Raw genomic sequence first — 18849 nt, 5'->3', positions numbered from 1 at the left:
AGAAGAAATTGTTCCAGTGCAATCACAAATTGGAAGTATCTGTGATGTGTGCAAGATGATTGTTGCTTATGCAGACAAGGAACTAGCAAAGAATGCTACCACTACTGAGATTGAGAGGTTTCTAGAACAAGTCTGTCACTACTTACCAGAGTCTGTTAGTGACCAGGTAATTAATGTGCTGTTGTGTGTTAAACTTGCAGTACTGTGAGTAAATTCTTCTGAAAAATTACTCTGTGAAAGCAGAGGGAGTTCAGCTACAACTGGCTGCTGCTTTTTAATGACCACCACAACCAGTGTCAAACTGGACATTTCAAGTTCCAGTGTGGTAGGGGTGGTTCTTTAAAATCATTGCAAAGCGATGTGCAAGAAGTTAAGCAATTTTATTGGATTGTTAGATTGCTGATGTGTTATGGTGATACTTTCAAAATATACTATTTAACATAAGTAAAAAGTTGCCTTCAGTTGCAACATTGGGGTTGCTCCTGTGATGTTATCCAAATCACTTCTTGTATTTTTATTATATTACTACGTTTTTTAGCTATCTGTATGATGCTCTTGAGGGTTTGTGTCAAAGAATCAGTGGATACATTTTAATTTATATAATTCTATACCCATTATGTATACAGCCGCTCCTTGTTTAGCGGTTATTTCATTTAGCGGCTGTTCACAAATATGACAGTAATAATAAAATTTCCAATCAATGCCTGTGTTTATGATCAAATTTCATGAGCTTGACAGCAAAAGCTTTCAGTGAAACTGATTCAGGTCTTGTCAGGCAGCAGCAGGAGGTTCTAGTCACCTACAGGTAGTCCTTGCCTGTGGACAGTAATTGGGACTAGGAACTCTGTCACAAAGCAACACAGTTGTAAAGCACAACATCATGTGATTGCAATGACTTACAGCTGGAGTTCCGGCAGTTCCAGTTGCCATCATTAGTTGAATCCTGCGCAGTCACAGCGTTCCGCAGTCATGCGATCACCATTTGCAACCTCCTGGTGGCATCCCCATTGACTTCGCTTGTCAAGCTGGCAGTGAAGGTTGCGAATGGCAATCGCATGACTGCAGGGATGCTGCAGTGATTGCAACTACGAGGACAGGTTGTAAGTTCCCCTTGTCCAGTCCATCGTAACTTTAAACGGTCGCTGAACAAGTGGCCACAATGCTGAGCTTGTTAATTTGCGGTGGGCTCTTTTTAGGGAAATGCTGCACTGTGGAGAAAAGCGGCTCAGGAAGAGACAGTTTGTTTAGGCAATCTCTCCGCCCTGCAAGGGGGCAAAAAAAGGGGAAAAATGGGTCAGGCACAGGACATTGCACGAGAGAACTTTATCTAAATGAGGCAGCAGCAACCAGAAATCTTTGTAGTGTCTTTCTCTCCCCCTCTCTTTCTCTCACACATATTCACTTAGGGACCATTTCACAAACATCTAGTACATATCAAATACTTCATTGAAATCAGTTGGTTTCCAGCAGTAGCTTTGGCTAGATTGTACCCTGTGTAACAAAAGATCCTTAAATTCAGAAGTTTCTACCTGAGTCAGATAATCAACTGATAGAGCATCATGTTCCATTTCTCATAGATGCTTTATTTTTTAAAACAGTGTGTCCAGTTTGTGAAGCAGTATGAGCCAACAGTTGTGCTGCTCTTGGCAGAAATGATGGATCCTACTTTTGTGTGCAATGTAAGTACCACGTTAGAATGTTTACTTACGAAATAAAATTCAGTGTAGGTTCCATTAAATAAATACTGAGTTTGCATTTAAGTGCTTAGGTATCTACCATCACAACTCAAGGCTTGGACCAACAGGAGCCAAAGAAAATTCAATAATGCTTTACCTTAAAGTGATTTATTCATTGTTTCTATCTTGCCACAGTCTTGTGATTCTCGGTAACAATGTCACAGTAAAAACAACAAAATTCAAGTAACACCCAATCCAAATTGCAAATACAAAATTAAAATAGGATAAAAAAATTAAGAACAAGGGTGCCCATGACGTTACTAAAATGCCCTTTGAAAAAGCTCTGTTTTTTGTTCCCATTTTATTTTCTGATCCTTATGTTCAAGCAAGACATAACTCTTGTTAGCTGGAATGACTAGTTCACTTGGCTTTTCTGTGGTGCCTTTGGCATTCTTTGTAGAAGTCCTAATAATTGAAGGGGCTGATCACACTTTTATTGCAGTGAAACAGTAACTGCAATTACTACCTTTCAATGTGCAGAAACTTGGAGTTTGTGCAACATCTACTCAGCCTCTTTTGGGATCAGAATTCTGTGTCCGAGGACCTGGCTATTGGTGTAAGAACATGGAAACTGCATCTGAGTGTAATGTAAGTATTTTTTTATATACTTCTGAGCTTGTATGTAGATAGAAACAGAAGCCTAGCAAGCAGCATTTCCTTACGCCAACTAATGTGGGAAAGGTTTTCTGTAAGGTAGGCGTACTACTGGAAGGAATGAGCGAGAACCAACAGCTAGGTGGAGTACCTGACCACCAAGTCTGCAGTGACACAGCAAGGATGCAGCTTATATACCTAAAATAAATTGGCCAAATGTCTGATGGGATTGGTGAATGCCACTTAAAAGGTACAGTTCCTGCCTTCTTGACAGTCTGTAACACCAAAGCAAGTTAATAGAGAAGCCTGAGTAATTAACCAAGTTACTAAATAACAGACTTGTTTAAAATGAACACCTTTGTGGATTAAAATGCCCTTGAGAATAAAACCATGTTTGCCTGTCATCAAAAAAAAATGCAGAGCCAGGTATATTTTACTGGAAGTTCATTCCAGAGCTGCAAGGCTACCATGGAAAAGGCTCGTCCATCACATCTGCAGTATGAGAGAGCACCCAGGGCAGGATGCAGTAGTGAAAGAGTAAAATGTTGCTGCTTCTTTTCCATTGTCTTTGTTGTTGTCAGCTGAAGTATATACCAAGGAGCTGAATGGGTGTGCATAGCAAAAGAGAATGCCCAGGAACAGTCATGTCACCTGGCCAGGTCATCTCCATTGTCCATAGAGTGATTCAGGCTTCAACAGGAGCTCCTGCCATGTAAGCTGGAAAGTTGCCCAGCACCCTCTGGAATCAACTAGCTTCTGGGTGTGGACCATCCTAATGAGTCTGCTACCATTTCAGAGAAGAATCACTTGCATGAAATCGCAAACTGCTATAATCATGACAGGTCCCACCTTGGATATTCTGGAGAAGATCAAATCTGGGGGTCATTTCTGTCATTTGTGTGGTACAGCAGGATGGGTAGTATACCATCAGAACCCCAGTCTTTCTCAAGTACCTAATGCCAGATATAATCACTCTAGAGTGATATTTAAATGGATAGAAAGCCTGGTGAGGATAAAATGATTTCTATAGATAATAACAGTCCACAATTCCTTGATTTGTTTTAGTATTGTACTAGCAAACTAGTCTTATCTGCACTCAAACTGTGGGTGAATGAGGAAAATGTTAGCATTTGTTTCCTTGGCATTTAGCCACAGTATGGCAGGCCCGAATGCTTACCATAATTCATCTAGGGAAGTGAGTAGCCAGAAGAGGGGATACTCTTCTGGTTTCCTGGCACTTCTATTTACCTGTAACGGTACTCTCCCAGTGCCATACGTGCCTTCACTGGCAAGGCATTCCTTGTGACTGTTTTGTTACCTGTCTAATAGTAAGCAGATGTTCTTTGTTCCTCAAGGAATGTTAATTTATTTCACTTTTAAAATTTAATAATTCTAATAAAAATTAAATTTAAAATAACTATTATGCTGCATTTGGCTTGAACCTGAATTAAAATTAAAAGCATGAAATAAAATGGCCTTCATTCCACTTCTGGAATTTATTTATTTATCAAATTTATTCCCCTCCCAGCTCATTCAGCGATTCTGGGCGAGTTACATAAAACAGGAGTAAAACATTAATGAAAATACAATAAAACAGTAAAACGATATAATAAAAAGTGTCCTTAATCAATAATGAATTCCAAAAAGACAGCTAATAAAAAGTTCTTGATTTAAATTCTGGGGAGCGACTTAATGTGCCAGCCACCCCCCATGCAAGATGGCAGAGCCAGGTCTTTACCCCTTTCCGGAAGGCCGGGAGAGTGGGGGCCCGCCTTATTATTATTACGTGGAATAGCTCCTTTGATGTAAATCCCCTGGTTTAGGCTGACATGAGTGTCAAGACTGATATTAGAGCTGTGTAAGCTTTAAAGATGGTTTGAAAGAACTGCTTCAGAATTCTCACAAGCACAGCACCTCTCTGCTATTCATTAAAGCAGCCCTTTTTTAGTCTTTCATGTGACCTTGGAAAAAAGATGGGGCTGCTTTAAAAGTAGCCGTAATCTTAATGAGTCAAAACCTTGAGTAGCTGCATGCTTTTTCAGGCTCTTGCAGAAGCATATTTTGCCAACACCCCAGCCTTTTATTCAGTGCAAAATCTGCGCTGTTAAAAATTGGTTGCAGAACATTAAAAGCAGGATTGTTCATAAGGTCCAAACTCATTAGTTTGTGATTATTATGGCATAAACTGGAGTTCATGGTTCAGAATGCAGCAGGAAAGGTAAGTGCTGGCTGGATGAAGCCCAAGTTCTGGCTAAGGCTGTCAGATCCGAGCTGTGGAAAATCCAGACCAGTAGATAGCAGCAAATCATTACAGTTTCTGTCTCTCTTTCCTGCCATCTACTGGTTATCCAGATTTTTCCAGCCTAGGTAGACCCAGTTTTGAGCCTGCTAAAACTCTGATGTTGGATAAGAAAAATTACAGATGTTTGATAGGCAATGACTTTATAAAACCCCAGATAATGCTTTGGAATGGCTTCTAGGTATTCTGTGCATAATCTTGATACAAATCATGTTTCCTCTGACTATTCCTTGCATCTCTCTTCTCTCCCTCTTCCACCCCCCCCCCCCCAGGCTGTTGAACATTGCAAACGTCATGTGTGGAACTAGAAGATACCTTCTTTGGCCAGCTCTTTTTTCCATTCTTGGAAGAAAATGGAAGCCAAGGGTTAGGCTAATAAGAGCTAAATCTTAGTGTCTTGATCTCCTCCCCTTCCACTTCAAGTACCTTTTCATGAATTGCTTAGTAGCAGTGCTACTATCCTGGAAGGATTCATGGGTTTGACTTCATCATATTTCTAACTCATTTTAGACCTTTACGTTACCTGAGAACAAACTGTAAATCATCATTGGTCAATTGGTTTCAGTGCTTCTGAGAGAGTGATAATGTGTATGTATATGTAAGTAAACTAAGGACAGTGCTGGTGTGTCTGGATTTTAATATAATTACTCGTTTTTTTAAAGACAGTCTTGCTGGTAATTAAACCTATAATGTGTGACTGTAGTGCTCTTCATTGAAATAGCTGTTGATACCCCTTTGTGAACAGTTACCTTGTAGAGAATCCTTCAATTAAATTCTTAAATGCTGTCTTAACACTTGCAAAAACGCAGGCATGCTGTTCCTCCCATAGGAATCTTCCAAAAAGATTACTTGGATATACCCATAGATTTGTCGTAATTAAGGTTGTAAGTCCTAACGCCTATGTAGCAAATAATGAATGCTCATTCACAGCCTAAGCTGCAGGCAGTACTAGTTGATAGTGCAAGTTTCAAATGTTTAAGAATGGTTCAGTCCATTATTTTCACGACAACTTTAGTAGTCTCTTTCAACAAACAAAACAGTAAATTATCAATTACCTAGAAAATCCAGAGGTACACTTAATTTAGTCCATCTGAGAATCTAATGCACGTAGCTATTTTTCTCCATTTTGGAAAGGAGTGTTTCTGGAATAAAAAATAAATACAATAAAAAAGAAGCTTGGGAGAAAAATCAGGTTTATAGCTAAAATACCAGTTTTCCTGTTGGACTACACAATTGTCTATTAACATTGTCTCTTAATATCTAGTCCTCTATAGTGCTATAGCCATTTGCATGACTAGACATTTTCCTGGATTATGCTAGGGATAAATCAGAATGCCTATAAACAAAATGTTATGTGACAGTCATGACTTTTGCTTAAAGACAGCTGCGGATGGCTGGGCATAGTTTCGGAGAGGGGGTATAGCTTTGTGGTACATGATTTCTGTTGCCAATTTAGATAAAAGACTGAGCCTTGCTGTGTATCCATTAGAGGCTTATATTGTCATAATGTATTTTTCCCCAATTGTTGGCAAGCACAGAGTTGAAAACAGTAGACCTTGGTTAACGTGTAAAGAAATGATAAAAAACTTAAACCCCATGACTTCTGACTCCATAGCTATCTAAACAGTTTGATCAAAATACAGATTTGTAGAATGGAATTCCTAAAATAATCATCCTTGGCATTATTGTTCAAGCTAGGTATATAACTTTTTATTTTAAATATCCTGGGTGCACTTTTGTGGGCATTGACTTGAATTCTTCAGACAGATAACTTCTTTTTTTTGTCTGCTGCTGACTCCAAATTCTTGCTGCTTTGAAATAAGTAATGAAAAGCAACAGCAAATTAATATAGATGTTAATTCTGTAGCATTGTAGTCAACAAATCTCCTTTACCAGAGGTTGTTGCTGGGAAGTATAGTGTTTTTTTTAAGAAAATGCCATTCTATGAGTTAAAACACATTTCTGTAGAATTCAATTCCTTGCTTATAGGAAATGATTTCATATTTTTTGGACAAAGTCTTACAACTTAATGTAAATATGAAGTGCAGACTAATACCATACCTTCTAAAAATGAACTGGGAAGACAAGCAGCTGCTTTAACAAACCACTCTATTTTTTTCATTTTGCACTAAAGCTTCTGTAATTCAATAAAGATGTAACTAAATGTCAGTGTTTTTAAAAAATTATTTTAATTATTAACTTGGAAGCTAATGTATTGAGAAATACAAGTTCTAATTCTGATAATTTGTGAGCAGTAGAGCCATATCCTGGAAATTTTAGAGTAGCCTAAATGGTGTGTGATCTCTAGAGCTCCTGACCAATAACCCTTTTTGAATATGGTTCCTATTCCCTATTCTCCAAGTGCACAGGGTGGATTTACTTCACCATGCTCCCTATTCGTAGAGCTGAAATACTCCTTAGAGTTGTCTGTTCAGTTTGTCTTAAATTTGAAGGGCACCAGGTCATGTAGACTGTTTTCTAAATTGCCAATCCTGCATGTAGCAGGTGCTACTGTTTTTATACAACTGGAATTTTAAAAGACTGTAAGAACTAAATTGTAAATAGCAGTGCAGCTGTGTGTAGCAAGACAAGCATATTGCCCTCAGCTCCTAGAATAAGCGTGTGTGTCCTATGATTTACTGCTTTTCCACTGTTACTGGCACTTCTTGAAATATTTTTCCTATTCCTAGTTAAACTAATGAAGGAATTAATTTTGTCATAATGAGTTTTGTTTAGAGTGCTTGAGCTTCTTGAAGTTACAAGCTTAATGTGCAGATATGCTATAATTCAAGAAAACAGATTCTGTAAGCATTCAGAGGAAATGTAAACCCTAGCCCAGTAAGAACAAAAAAGTAGTAGGCAATGTGTTGTACTTCAGCCTTTTCTTCTTCTAGGATTCCTCCAGGATTACACTGCTTAAATTTAATGGCATATTTTTTTTAAAGTAATTTTTAAGAGATTTTACACTGACAATGCATTCAGAGAAAAATCTATAGCACAGTAAGTGTGAAAAAGAAGAAAGAGGAAAAGGGGGAGAAAAAACAAAAGAAAAAAACATAATAGAAAAAATACATATAAAGAAATGGCTTCCAATATCCCTCATGACAATATAATCCTAGTCAAACCACTTTCCAATTTCATCATAATTCCCTTCCCTTTCTAATCAGCAAAATCATAAATGACAGTCATTTTCTTTCTCATGCGAAAAGTCCATAAGAGGTTTCCAGTCATTGATGAAAATTTAATGGCATATTTTGAATACTGAATGAAAAGAAACAAATATAGTTCATTAAGCCTTCTATTTCAATCAAAGATACTTCCCTCCCACCCCGCTCAGTGCGGGGGAGTTCTCAGACTGGGGTGGGGATGCCCTGGGGGTCATGACTAGCATGGAGCTGGGTCATTTTTTAAAGTCTGGGCAGAGGGAGGATGCTGTGAGAGCAAGCTCTAGGTTTTGCAAGCCCCAGTGGGCATTTGTGGTGCTGCAAATTTTGAGAAATCCTATGGTGTACAGATTAAAAACGATTAAAAGTGGAATATTTCTTGCCCAGACCTAACCTCAATAAAACCAATAGTTTTGGGACTGGTATGTTTGTGTGTGTGAGGTATCACAAATCTGTTTTACCATTTTAAGGTATTTGAGAACAACCACAATTTTTTTTATTTTACAAAACAGCTCTGCCTACATTGTCAAAATACTGCACAATCTTTGTAGAAAAGAATTTACAGGTGATACACATAATAAGGACCTGAACTCTTAACTGAATCAGAATTCTTCCGAAAGGATTTTAAGCCAAGCGCACATCTCTCTCCATTTTCTGGAGGTAGGGAAAAAGAAGGGGAAGAAGTCACCACTGTACCTATTTCTGAATAATTCAGCACCAGAGAGATGCTTTGGGGAAAGTGGTGGAGCATGGTAATAGGCTCTCCTCAGGCATGTGGGAGGATACATGAAGGGTGATGAGAGGAAGGCTTAGTCAGGGGATCCAGAGGAACCAGCCCATCACATCTCAGAGGTTTGTGTGTTCACTCCCTTACATCAGGCTTCAGGTAAGCACGATTTGGCAACTGTTTTAGCAAAATGTGGAAACAGCAATTACGCTGGATATATCTTTGGTCTAATCAAGAGTTACCCATGTATTTTTAATAAACATGGGAATTGGGGAGTAAGGCCCAGACACCCACTTGTCCTGAGGGAATTACCTTTATCCCCAGTCCTTGATTTTCTGTCCCACTCCATCTCCCCCTCCAATTACATGGGTGAGAATACTTGTGTGGGGTTTCCCCCCATTCCTCAGAGTTTTGGGCAGTCTGGCCTTCTAAGTCACTTGGCCCTGAATGTGAGTCAGGCTTGAATTGATTCTTAGTGTGTACCTAAGCTGACCTTGGCTTTTCTCAAAAAGCTAAGTGGTTGGATCGGGGTGACTAACTTTGCTCTTACTGTTAAGAAAATTACATCAATATATCTATGAAGTTACCAGCAGCCAAATTCAGTTCCAAAGGGGTGTTTGTGCGCATGAGATACGAATTCAGAGTCACGAAAGGAAGAATCTTCTCCAACTTTTCAAGAACAGGTACTGATTTTAAAGAGATTGCACAGGTAATTTGAAAGACCTGCCAAGAAGGCCTCATGTTTATTGCCTGTTTGGTTATTACAATGGGCTTTGTGTGTGCCTATCTTTGAAGGCCATCCAAACACTGCAAGTAGCACAAAGTACAGCAGCTGATACATTAGCAAATCATAGTTGCTGTAGTCTTGCGGATGTCTTATGGCTTTTGCATAACCACTGGTTATTGAGGGGTTACCAGGTGCAATTCGAAGTGCTGTATGTTTAAGCCCTATATAGGTCCTCTGTACATCTTAACCCTTGGTTATCCATAAGACTATGAAAAAACAGATTCGCAATGTTTTCCATGCTGGTCCCCATGTTATGGACCAGCCTTCCTCTTGATACTGACCAGCAGCCTCAATGTTGGCCTTCCAGAAGCTGTTAAAGACCAAGCAGTTCCAGAGAGGATTTGAGGGTAAATGGTTACCACCATGCTTGCTCCATTATGGTATTTTTAAACTGACTATGCTGATTTTATCCTTTTACCATGTTTAATGCTTTATGTTGTAAACTACCGAGAGTCATCCTCGGGGCCTGACAACACAATAAATTGGAACCAAAAGCTGTCCATACCCACATAGGTTCTTGAAAGCAATTCCCTTAATCCTCAGTTGCAGCAGGGAAAAAGGGAAGGGACATCCTTCTGAAGTGGCAACAGGCTATTATGCAGAAACAGGAGTTGCTGCTTTCAGCTGGGAATACTCTTCCTCTTACAAATCATGCGAATTAATTACATGGCTGGGCGTGGTAAATGGTACTTGTGAAACTTTTGGTGTGTGGGTGTTAAGTACTCCCCATCCTGTGGCCTGTATTGGGGCTGCTTATAGGGAAGAGGCAGGAACCATCACTGAAGAGTTGGTTAACACCAGGACCATGGAAGGCTCACGGAAGGGTTGGGTACTGCTGGTAGTGCTCGCTCTGGTGTTCTATCAAGGTAAAGAACGAGGGTTTTGTTTTCTTCTTGCAAGAAGGTAGAGGAGTTTATGTTACTAGAAAACAAATGTAAAAGGCGAAGTAGCCATGGCTAGTTTTGATCACTTTCAGGGTGAGAAGCACACCTGGCTTGGCTGAGAAATGGGGAAAACTATGAGACTGGGGGCTTGAATAAGGTGCCTTTAAAGGCTAGCCTACCCCTTCCCTCTTAACAGGCAGAATAATTATCCTGCCCTAATCCTAGAACTTGTGGTGTCTCGTGCAGAAGAAAAGGCGATTGTTGTGGCCCAGACAGAGCTGCTAATATGGAGGGCTGAGTATCCGGAATAAGTTGGGCTGCCCTTCCTGTGTAGTGGCTGTGCTCCATTCACACAAGGTTTTGTAGTTGTGCGTGACATGGGCTGGGGGCATTTTAAAATACTGCCTCTTGTGCAAACAGTAGGCAATGACACTAGTTTCCTACTGAGAGGGGAAATAGCATTTAACTCTCGAAGCACAGAGCTACTCCAACCTCTGCTATGCTCTTCCTGTGTTGTCCAATTGTTCTGCGAGATTAAACTTTCCCCAAAAGGAAAGCCTTGTTTAGTTTCTCTGAAAGCTGCTGTTTGACCCACAGCTGTTGTGTAGCCCTTACCAGCAGGGCTTAAGAGTAAGGGCTACATTGTAAATGGCAGCCTTGCATTTAGCTGCAGCTCCTTTTCACTTAGCAATTAGAGGAGGGGATATCCATTTTTTTTATTCCTTGTACAATGGATGTTATCACACCTTTGAATGTAAGGCAGGCAGATACTTTGAATATGAGAAATTTCTTGGCTAGAGACTATTCTTGCAAAACCTGTTTTCAGAGTTACACGGCATTTTCATTTCAAAGCAAAATTTGTACATCAACCAACTTAGGTGGTAGTATAATAAGTGTATAGCTTCTAATAAAACTGTGTTTGATTTTAAAGATGTGGAAAGATGAGGTTTTCTAATCCTGCTATGTGGAAGGACTGATGGCAGTACTTGCTGTAATAGGCTACAGTGCTGAACTCAGTGGTGGGGACATTTTTATCTTGGTCCATGAGTTTACATGATTGATTCATGCTTTGAATGACTTTATATTGGCCCCTCTTCTGATATGTGTCCCATACATGTAATTGTAAAGTAGGCTTGCCCATGCGTCAAGCCCTGATGAGATGCATTTGGGTATATGTGCATTAGTACTGCATTTGAGTTTTAAAATCAGATGCAGTTCTAGTGTACTGCTCTTCCAAAAGCTATGAAGACTTAGTCTGTATAGATTGATATCCTAAGGATTTGCTTCTGCATAGTGTATTGTGAAGCTACTCGGAACTGGATGGATGGAAAGTACAGGCTCCAAACACAGTATCTGAAGATGATGAGTACATTATATGCCACCTCATAGTGATCTCTGTGGTGCAGAAACCAGTATCCGGTGCTGTGATTTCTATAAAGCAGTGAACCTATGGTTAATGGGTCTTGCAAGGAACAGGGACTTTCAAGGAGCTGGCTTCTTCCTGCATAGTCAGTGACCATAGGACCTGCTCAGTATAAGATTTAGGGCAGCCTGTGCTCTCATTGCTCAGCTGGGTGAACTCTAGTCATTAGTAATTTACAAAAAATGAACTTTCTGGAATATTAGCTGTGACTCCAGTACTGATAAGTTGGGAGAGAGCAGGAAACATCAATTTTCAGTAATCTTGGGTTCACTGAGATCATTAGGAAGAGTAGAGGAGACTGCTATGCTTACAAATAAGCATGGACATATACAGCTCCACCATCACCACCACACATAGCCTTCAGGATTGGAAATGTTGCCAATCCTTGTCAGAAAAGCTAGACGTTACATCGCTTGTTCATTTCTGTTCTCTTTCTGTCTCTCAAAACTCACATACTGTAAGAGACCCTTCCCTTCTAAATGCTTGCTAGGGGAACAAACAGATCCTTTCTTGTGTCTCTGAAAGAAGCCTAGGATGTTGGTTAAACAGCCAGCCAAGGTGAGCTGTGTCTATATGAAGAGGAACTGGATATGAAATCATCTAGAATGATTATGGCTTTCTACCAAGAGGCTCAAATTAGAGCATCACATGATCTCTGGTTCTTATTACCCTCCATATTGGCATCATGGTTCAGCTTTATTCTTGCTACCTTCAAGATCTGATGAATCACCTCCAAGGCTTCTGTAACACTGCCGCCCTCTTCTCTGGAGCGTAGGCAGGGTATTGCACCAAGCAGTTTTCCATGCCTAACTTGCCTTGAGGAAGGCCTGTAGTAGGAAGTGTAAGTAAGTATAGGATCCTAGGAGTCACAGAAGGCACACCCTAACCCCCACATTATTGCACCATAGCCTTACATTGCTTACAAGCTGGATGAGACTTGTCCTTGCTCAGCACATACACATACAAAGCATGACAAAATCAAACCATGAAGACTAGGAGTTGTATAATCAAAATGTGAACTGAAAGCAGCAAGAACAATAGTTCTTTGGGAGGAATCATCAGGATATTGAGTGCTCATGCCATCTTCTAACCAAATTTAAAAGCTTTGGTTGATTAGTTGGCTTTCCTACCATGTGGGATGAATTCACACATCAACTTAAGCTCATTCCTCTGCTACTACATTTTGAAATTGTCTGAATTCTTTGGAACTGATTTGGAGGATCCAGATGTTCTGGAAGCAGCAAAAGACTACTGTGGCTGCAGGGGAAGAGATAGGAAATCTCATGAAAAATTAGGGGATAGTGATGGATTTGTCTGTATACTGCAGTGTTTCTCAACCATGGCAACTTGAAGATGCATGGACATCAACTCCCAGAATTCTGGCAGTTGAAGTCCACGCATCTTCAAATTGCCAAGGTTGAGAGAGACTGCAGTATACAGTCTGTCTGTAGGCTGCTACAGAATTGGGCAGGGCTTTTTCCTCCTGAACTAAGATGTGCTAAAGTTCCCATGATTTAAGCTTTGACTCTTCCCAACACTCATTTTATGTGTATGCATATGTATACCCATGTATATGTATCCTGAATTCAACATAGCCCAGACTTAACCCAGTCACCCAAGGCAAAAGAAGGGAGTATCAAAGTACTAATCCTGAAAGCAATTATACTGATGAAAAGGAAATGAGCAAATCTATTTATTCAGTAAGTGATCCTGTGTTCTTGTCTAGGAAATACTCCTATTTGTCCATTCATCCTGCATGTGTCAAATTTAAAAATATATATTCCCCGGAAATCCTTTTACCCCACTATAACTCCATGATCTAAATGTTGTTAAAAATAAACTAACGAGCATATACCTGCCACAAGAGATGGTGATGGCTTGAAAGTGAGTAAAACCCATGGATGACATCTGTGGCTAATTCCTAGCAAATGGATTCCCTACAAACTCTGAATGATAACTAGAATACATGGCAACTTCTGCCATTGCTAACATAGAGCTACATTACTGAAAAGGCTCTATAGTCTTTGCTCATTCTTAGAGAATTCTCAAAGAAGACAGTTCTCTGAGGCCAAGGTACACTTATTCAAGTGTTCACAACTCAAACAGCCAATCAGTTGAGAGTCACCATAAGACACACACCCTTTTGGCTGACTGTTAATTCTTCAGAAGTCCCAACATCTTTTAGTGCAACACACTGAAAATACATGTGTTTTAGAATGAAGATCTGTGGATGGTGAGGATTTCGTGCAAAATAAAATAGGCATTTTTTTTTTTGCTTTATGCTACATCCCCAAACTCAAAACGATACTGAAGTGTGTGCGTGTGTATACATCTAGATACATACACCAAAGATTCACTGCCATCTTCATGATCTTCAATGTTAGCAGTATTATTTTCCATAAACATAACTCTTTTTAGAGAAATATTGAATATTTTCCCCCTCCAATCATAGGTCAGATTGCAGCTCTGCTATTCCAGGGATTTTCATGTTTCATAATGTTGACCAGAGGCATCTACAGGATCTGATGCTTCTGTTACACAAGAATCTGATGTAACAAAGTATGTTGTTATAAAGGGGCAGAGCTTGCATCACAATGGCACAACACTGCTTTCATCATTTGCCCAGTCCCCACTACCCAGATATCTCTGTTAGGGCTGTCCCTACTGTTAGGCCATGTAACCACCTTAAACCACAGGTGCCGAGAAGGTTGAATAGTGCAAGCTAGTTAACCTATGACGCTGCCTGTCTCAATTGTTGAAATACGATTCAGGTTTTGTGCAGGAAATAGAGGAAATACTATTTCACCCTTTTCTTCTGATAACAAAATGCCTGTGTCTTGCCCCATCACTGCAGGAAGAAGGAAGACAATACTTCCTTGTGCCCCTATGCTCCATGTTTTGGTCTATCGAAAGATTAAGTCTGGATTCCACCAAGAACAGTTGGGAAACTTAGCCTTTATCTTGGTCTATAGTACTTCCTCAGTATAAGAAGTATAGTGCAAGTTAATTTGAAATAATCATGATGGTCACCTTCCTTTCCTTTCCCCATCTTTCTCTAAACTAAGGGAATAATATTTTTAGGGTTAAGCCCTAATTCCTGTAGTTCTTCAGTAAGAACTGGGACATTCGTTTTGAAATCATTTTTAAGATATGACAAAGTCACAATTCCACCTTTGGACCTCTGCTACCATTAGAAAAATCCTACTGAGTCGTCTTTGGATGTAGCCTGCCTTTGCAGCATAGGAAGCATTTTTAAAGTAAACTACTGAAAACAAATAATCTCAACATAGCAGTTTTTGTTTCTCGCACAGGATTCTGCAAGCACAGGAGATCCAAGACTGTTGTGGCTTTCCTAGGCCTTATACTTACAGTATGATGGTTTTTAAAAAGCAGGAAAAGTTGAGCCGTATTAAATTCTGCTGTATGAGAGCTTATAAATAGACCCATTCTGAACATATTCAGCCACTTTGTACATGATTTGAGATAGCTGGCCCAAATTTTAAGAATACCTGAACGTTGAGATGATTCAAACTTCTTGCGTAGCTGGTCTTCTCCAACTGTTGTCTCCAAGGCCAGAGATCTTTTCCTGAGCCTCCCCAAAAGTTTTTCCTGAATTGTAATGTATAATGTGACTGAGTGAATAATGATACACAAGAATAATTAGATTAAAATTTCTGGCTCTGTTTTGGGGGATGTGTCCTCTGTCATACCACTCAAAGCACTGTTGGCCAGAAAAAGATCCATTTCCTTGCTCCTGACCTTCCTGAACTCTTACTGGATTTTGCTGTAGATATGCCGGGGTTTAATTAAAGCCACTGCTAGTACATATCCTTCGTTCCAGGTTATCATGTTATAGCAAACCTCTGTTTGTTTCATAGATATATAATGTGAAGTAATGCATTCCATAAATATTCTTTCTTTGGAGAAGAAAATGCAATTATCCACTTCATTGTGAAAGTGTGAAAGGTCCCCTGTGCAAGCACCACATCTGACCCTTTGGGGGGACGCTATTTTTGTGACGTTTTCTTGACAGACTGTAGTGGATATAGTGGATGGATACACACACACACACACACCATTAACTACCCATAAATTCATTCAGTAAATCTATTTACTCCATATTTTATGATATGGTAATTCAGTTATCAAAGATTCTAATTATTTTTGCGAAATTTGAAACCCTAATTTATATAATCCTCAATATGGAGGAACTCAGTTTAATGTTCTGTATTTAGTTCATACTCTGTATGTCATCCTATACGTTTTTATTTAATTGCAACAGGACAACAAATTGCCCTGATTTGGGGTTTTTTTTTAACAATCCTGCCCCATAGTACAATATATTATTATCCTGTACAGTATTTGGTTACCCACTTGATTAAAGATCTATGAATAAATTACTGAGTTAATCTTTGGAGATGTATGGGTTTCTATGACATAGAGAAGTTATTAGAAAATGGATACAAAATCCACAGTTGATCAAAACTCTTTTGAGGACCAACCAAATGCCCCCCAAATGTGTGTTGTGTTATTATCAAATACAAGTGTTTCCCAGCTGTGCATTTACATTTCAGGTCTGTAATTTAAAATGCAAAGCTAAAAATGTTGAGAGATAATTTCTATTATTGAATTCAGTAGAACAACACTGAACAATATTGGATTAAGTTATTACCTGCTTTTCAAAAAGTTTTAAAAGTTTTCTTCACCATCCCTGATTTTTCACAAATCCTGCTTCTTTCATATTGATACAGTAAAAAATGCCTCTCTACTGGAGCAAGTGGGTGGTTCAGCCACTGAAAAAAGCAACTATTCATGAACTGGCATACAGGAATTTTATTATATTTTATATTGTTTTATATTATTCAGTTTATAGGCTATTCTAATTTGGAGACACTTGAATTAGCTGAATTGCTCTGGTAAAACTTCTCCAGGTTGTTTGAATTAACAGATTAGCTGTTAATTGGAATGAAGTGATCATGAAAACTAGATATTCTAATATTGGAAGATTACAGGAGCTGTTTTGAGTGTGTTTAATGAGTTAAAATTTTAACATCAGCTTCATGCATAAAAGGTAAGCAGAGTAATCATGTTCAATGAATGTAGCTCATGTGGCTAGTTTTTGGGTCAGTGTGTCATGCAAACCCTGTAAACTGGGTTAGAGTAAGCGATGGTTCAGTTGAGAAAGTTGTGTACACACAAGTCAATTGTTTAAAAGCAAAAACAAAAAACCCATCCTTTGTCTGCTTGTTCTTAAATCCTAGTTAAAAGTGGAAGATAGTTTTACTCAATGTGGTGACCTTTGGACATACTGAATTCCAGCTCCCAATATTTCAAGTAGAAGAGTCCACACAGTATAGCCAAAAAAGTCAAGATGTTGGCCATGATAATGAGATCAAAGCCCCACTTGTTTTTTTAAGCATGTCACACCATTGTGGCCTCCATTTTTTTTTTAACCTCACCCTGTAGATACACCTGATTCCAAGCCAACTGACTGAGAATTATGGTAATGGAAGTCAAACACCTCTTCCTTGTAAAGGGAAAGACTTTTAAAGGAGTTGGTCTACTTAAACAAATCAAAACAAAGCCAAAGGATGCTGATGCTAGTGGAAGTTATTCAGGTAGTTTACAGCCCAAAATTATGAAGTAACAGCTGGGAGGGATTATTTGGCATCTGCTCTCTGCATATTTGTATCTGAATTCAGAAAGAATACTATAAGAGTTATGCAGATAAGGAATACTCTTGCTAAAAGATTTTCAAGGGCAATTAATGCTGAGAAGTTGCAGTTGCTGGGGTTATTAAAATGTTAGGCACTGGTGTTTGGAAAGATACTTTTAATTGCTCTTGAATGCAAGGTATTTTTAAGTATTTGGCACCATCTTAGTATCTATGGCCAAGTAATCTTGTTTTCCTCATCCTTGATTAAAAGAAACAGGACATTTTGTGTAAATTGAATGAGGCAATGATAATTCCCTAGGTGGTTCAGTGGTTAGAGACCTGGTTTTGGGTGTGGTTAGATGGTCAAGTCCCCCCACAGCTGTGAAGATTGCAGGTTTAGCATTAGTGATGTCTTAGCCATATCATCAGACAAAGCACCTTTGGGGAAGAGGTTAGGTGTTGTCCATTGCTCAAAGAGGCAGGATATAAATACAAAGGTACATAATAGTACCTTAAGCCCCTAGAGTAGATATAATAGGACCCTATTAAATTGCACCCATAGTTTCATTACTGTTATTTGGCTTCTTCATTAATTACAGTTGTATAGAGTAGCTGTATAGGCAGCAAGGGTGACTAGACTGAACATTGGTCACTGTGGTATACAGGCAGAGCTGTACTGAAGGAATGAAAATGTTAGTTTATTGGGGTGCAAATCATACCAAGATTGCATGACATGAATCAAAACTGAATCGAAACAGTAGAATAAATTATCCAATCAATGAATGAATGAGACATTCATTGTTAAGAAATTCTTCTACAGTGAGGCTTTAATTGTTAAGAAATTGTTCACGGAAGTCACATAAACTGTAACACCCCTTCCCCTTAAACTAAAGCAATTCAAGTCCAGAACATTCCTTTATTAGAATGTTTGTTTTTTTGTTTCTAAATGCAGGTCTCTGAGAGATTGTGTGCCTGCTTTTTGCAAGGTTGTGCCATCTCAGTTTATGAGACTACAATCCCATCATCCTAGCCAGCAGAGTGAATAGCATAGGGCTGAGAATGACAGTGATGGCAGTCTAACGTAGTAGAGAGCACCAGGTTGGAGAAGGGTTGTTCAGTCTTATTGAGTGGCTTAGCACAGTTGCCAAGATTACAAATTTATGTTGCTCCAACCCATTTGTGTGCATTTCAGAACCTGGATCCCCAATTATGGAATGTTCTTCCCTCCTTATTCCAACTCCACATTTCTTTGAATGCATTTGAGAAAGATTTGAAAACTTAATGGATTTAATAAAGCTGATTGATGGAAGCAGTTGTGAGCAGATGTTGGTAATGGTAGTTAGTAAGATTAGATGATCAATGTTGTAAACCTTATGAATAAAGTTGGATGGCATAGCGATCATTCATGGGCTTAGGATATTATAACAGTACAAGTGTTATTTGTACTGTGACTCTAATTATATCATAGTGTACATTTTTTATTTTTGTGTAATTTTAAGCATTTTTACTGGGGATTTATTTATTTATTTATTTATTTATTTATTTATTTCAGTCATTGACCAGTAGAATGCATAAATAT

General features: G+C 39.0%; 1 protein-coding gene across 1 annotated transcript in view; it reads left to right on the top strand.

Annotated features, from left to right (window-relative positions):
- The window catches only part of PSAP (prosaposin), a 35593-nt gene extending 28800 nt beyond the window's left edge, over positions 1–6793 (top strand). The window contains exons 11-14 of the mRNA XM_063307521.1: positions 3–166; positions 1599–1679; positions 2217–2324; positions 4902–6793. Coding sequence (XP_063163591.1) covers positions 3–166; positions 1599–1679; positions 2217–2324; positions 4902–4937 — 389 coding nt within the window. The 3' untranslated portion in view covers positions 4938–6793. The remainder of the gene's footprint in view (positions 1–2; positions 167–1598; positions 1680–2216; positions 2325–4901) is intronic.
- Positions 6794–18849: the final 12056 nt, after the last annotated feature.

Source organism: Candoia aspera, chromosome 6, assembly GCF_035149785.1.
Source record: "Candoia aspera isolate rCanAsp1 chromosome 6, rCanAsp1.hap2, whole genome shotgun sequence".
Taxonomy (NCBI): domain Eukaryota; kingdom Metazoa; phylum Chordata; class Lepidosauria; order Squamata; family Boidae; genus Candoia; species Candoia aspera.
Note: the sequence above shows the minus strand (reverse complement) of the source record. Positions and strands in the feature narration are given on the sequence as shown.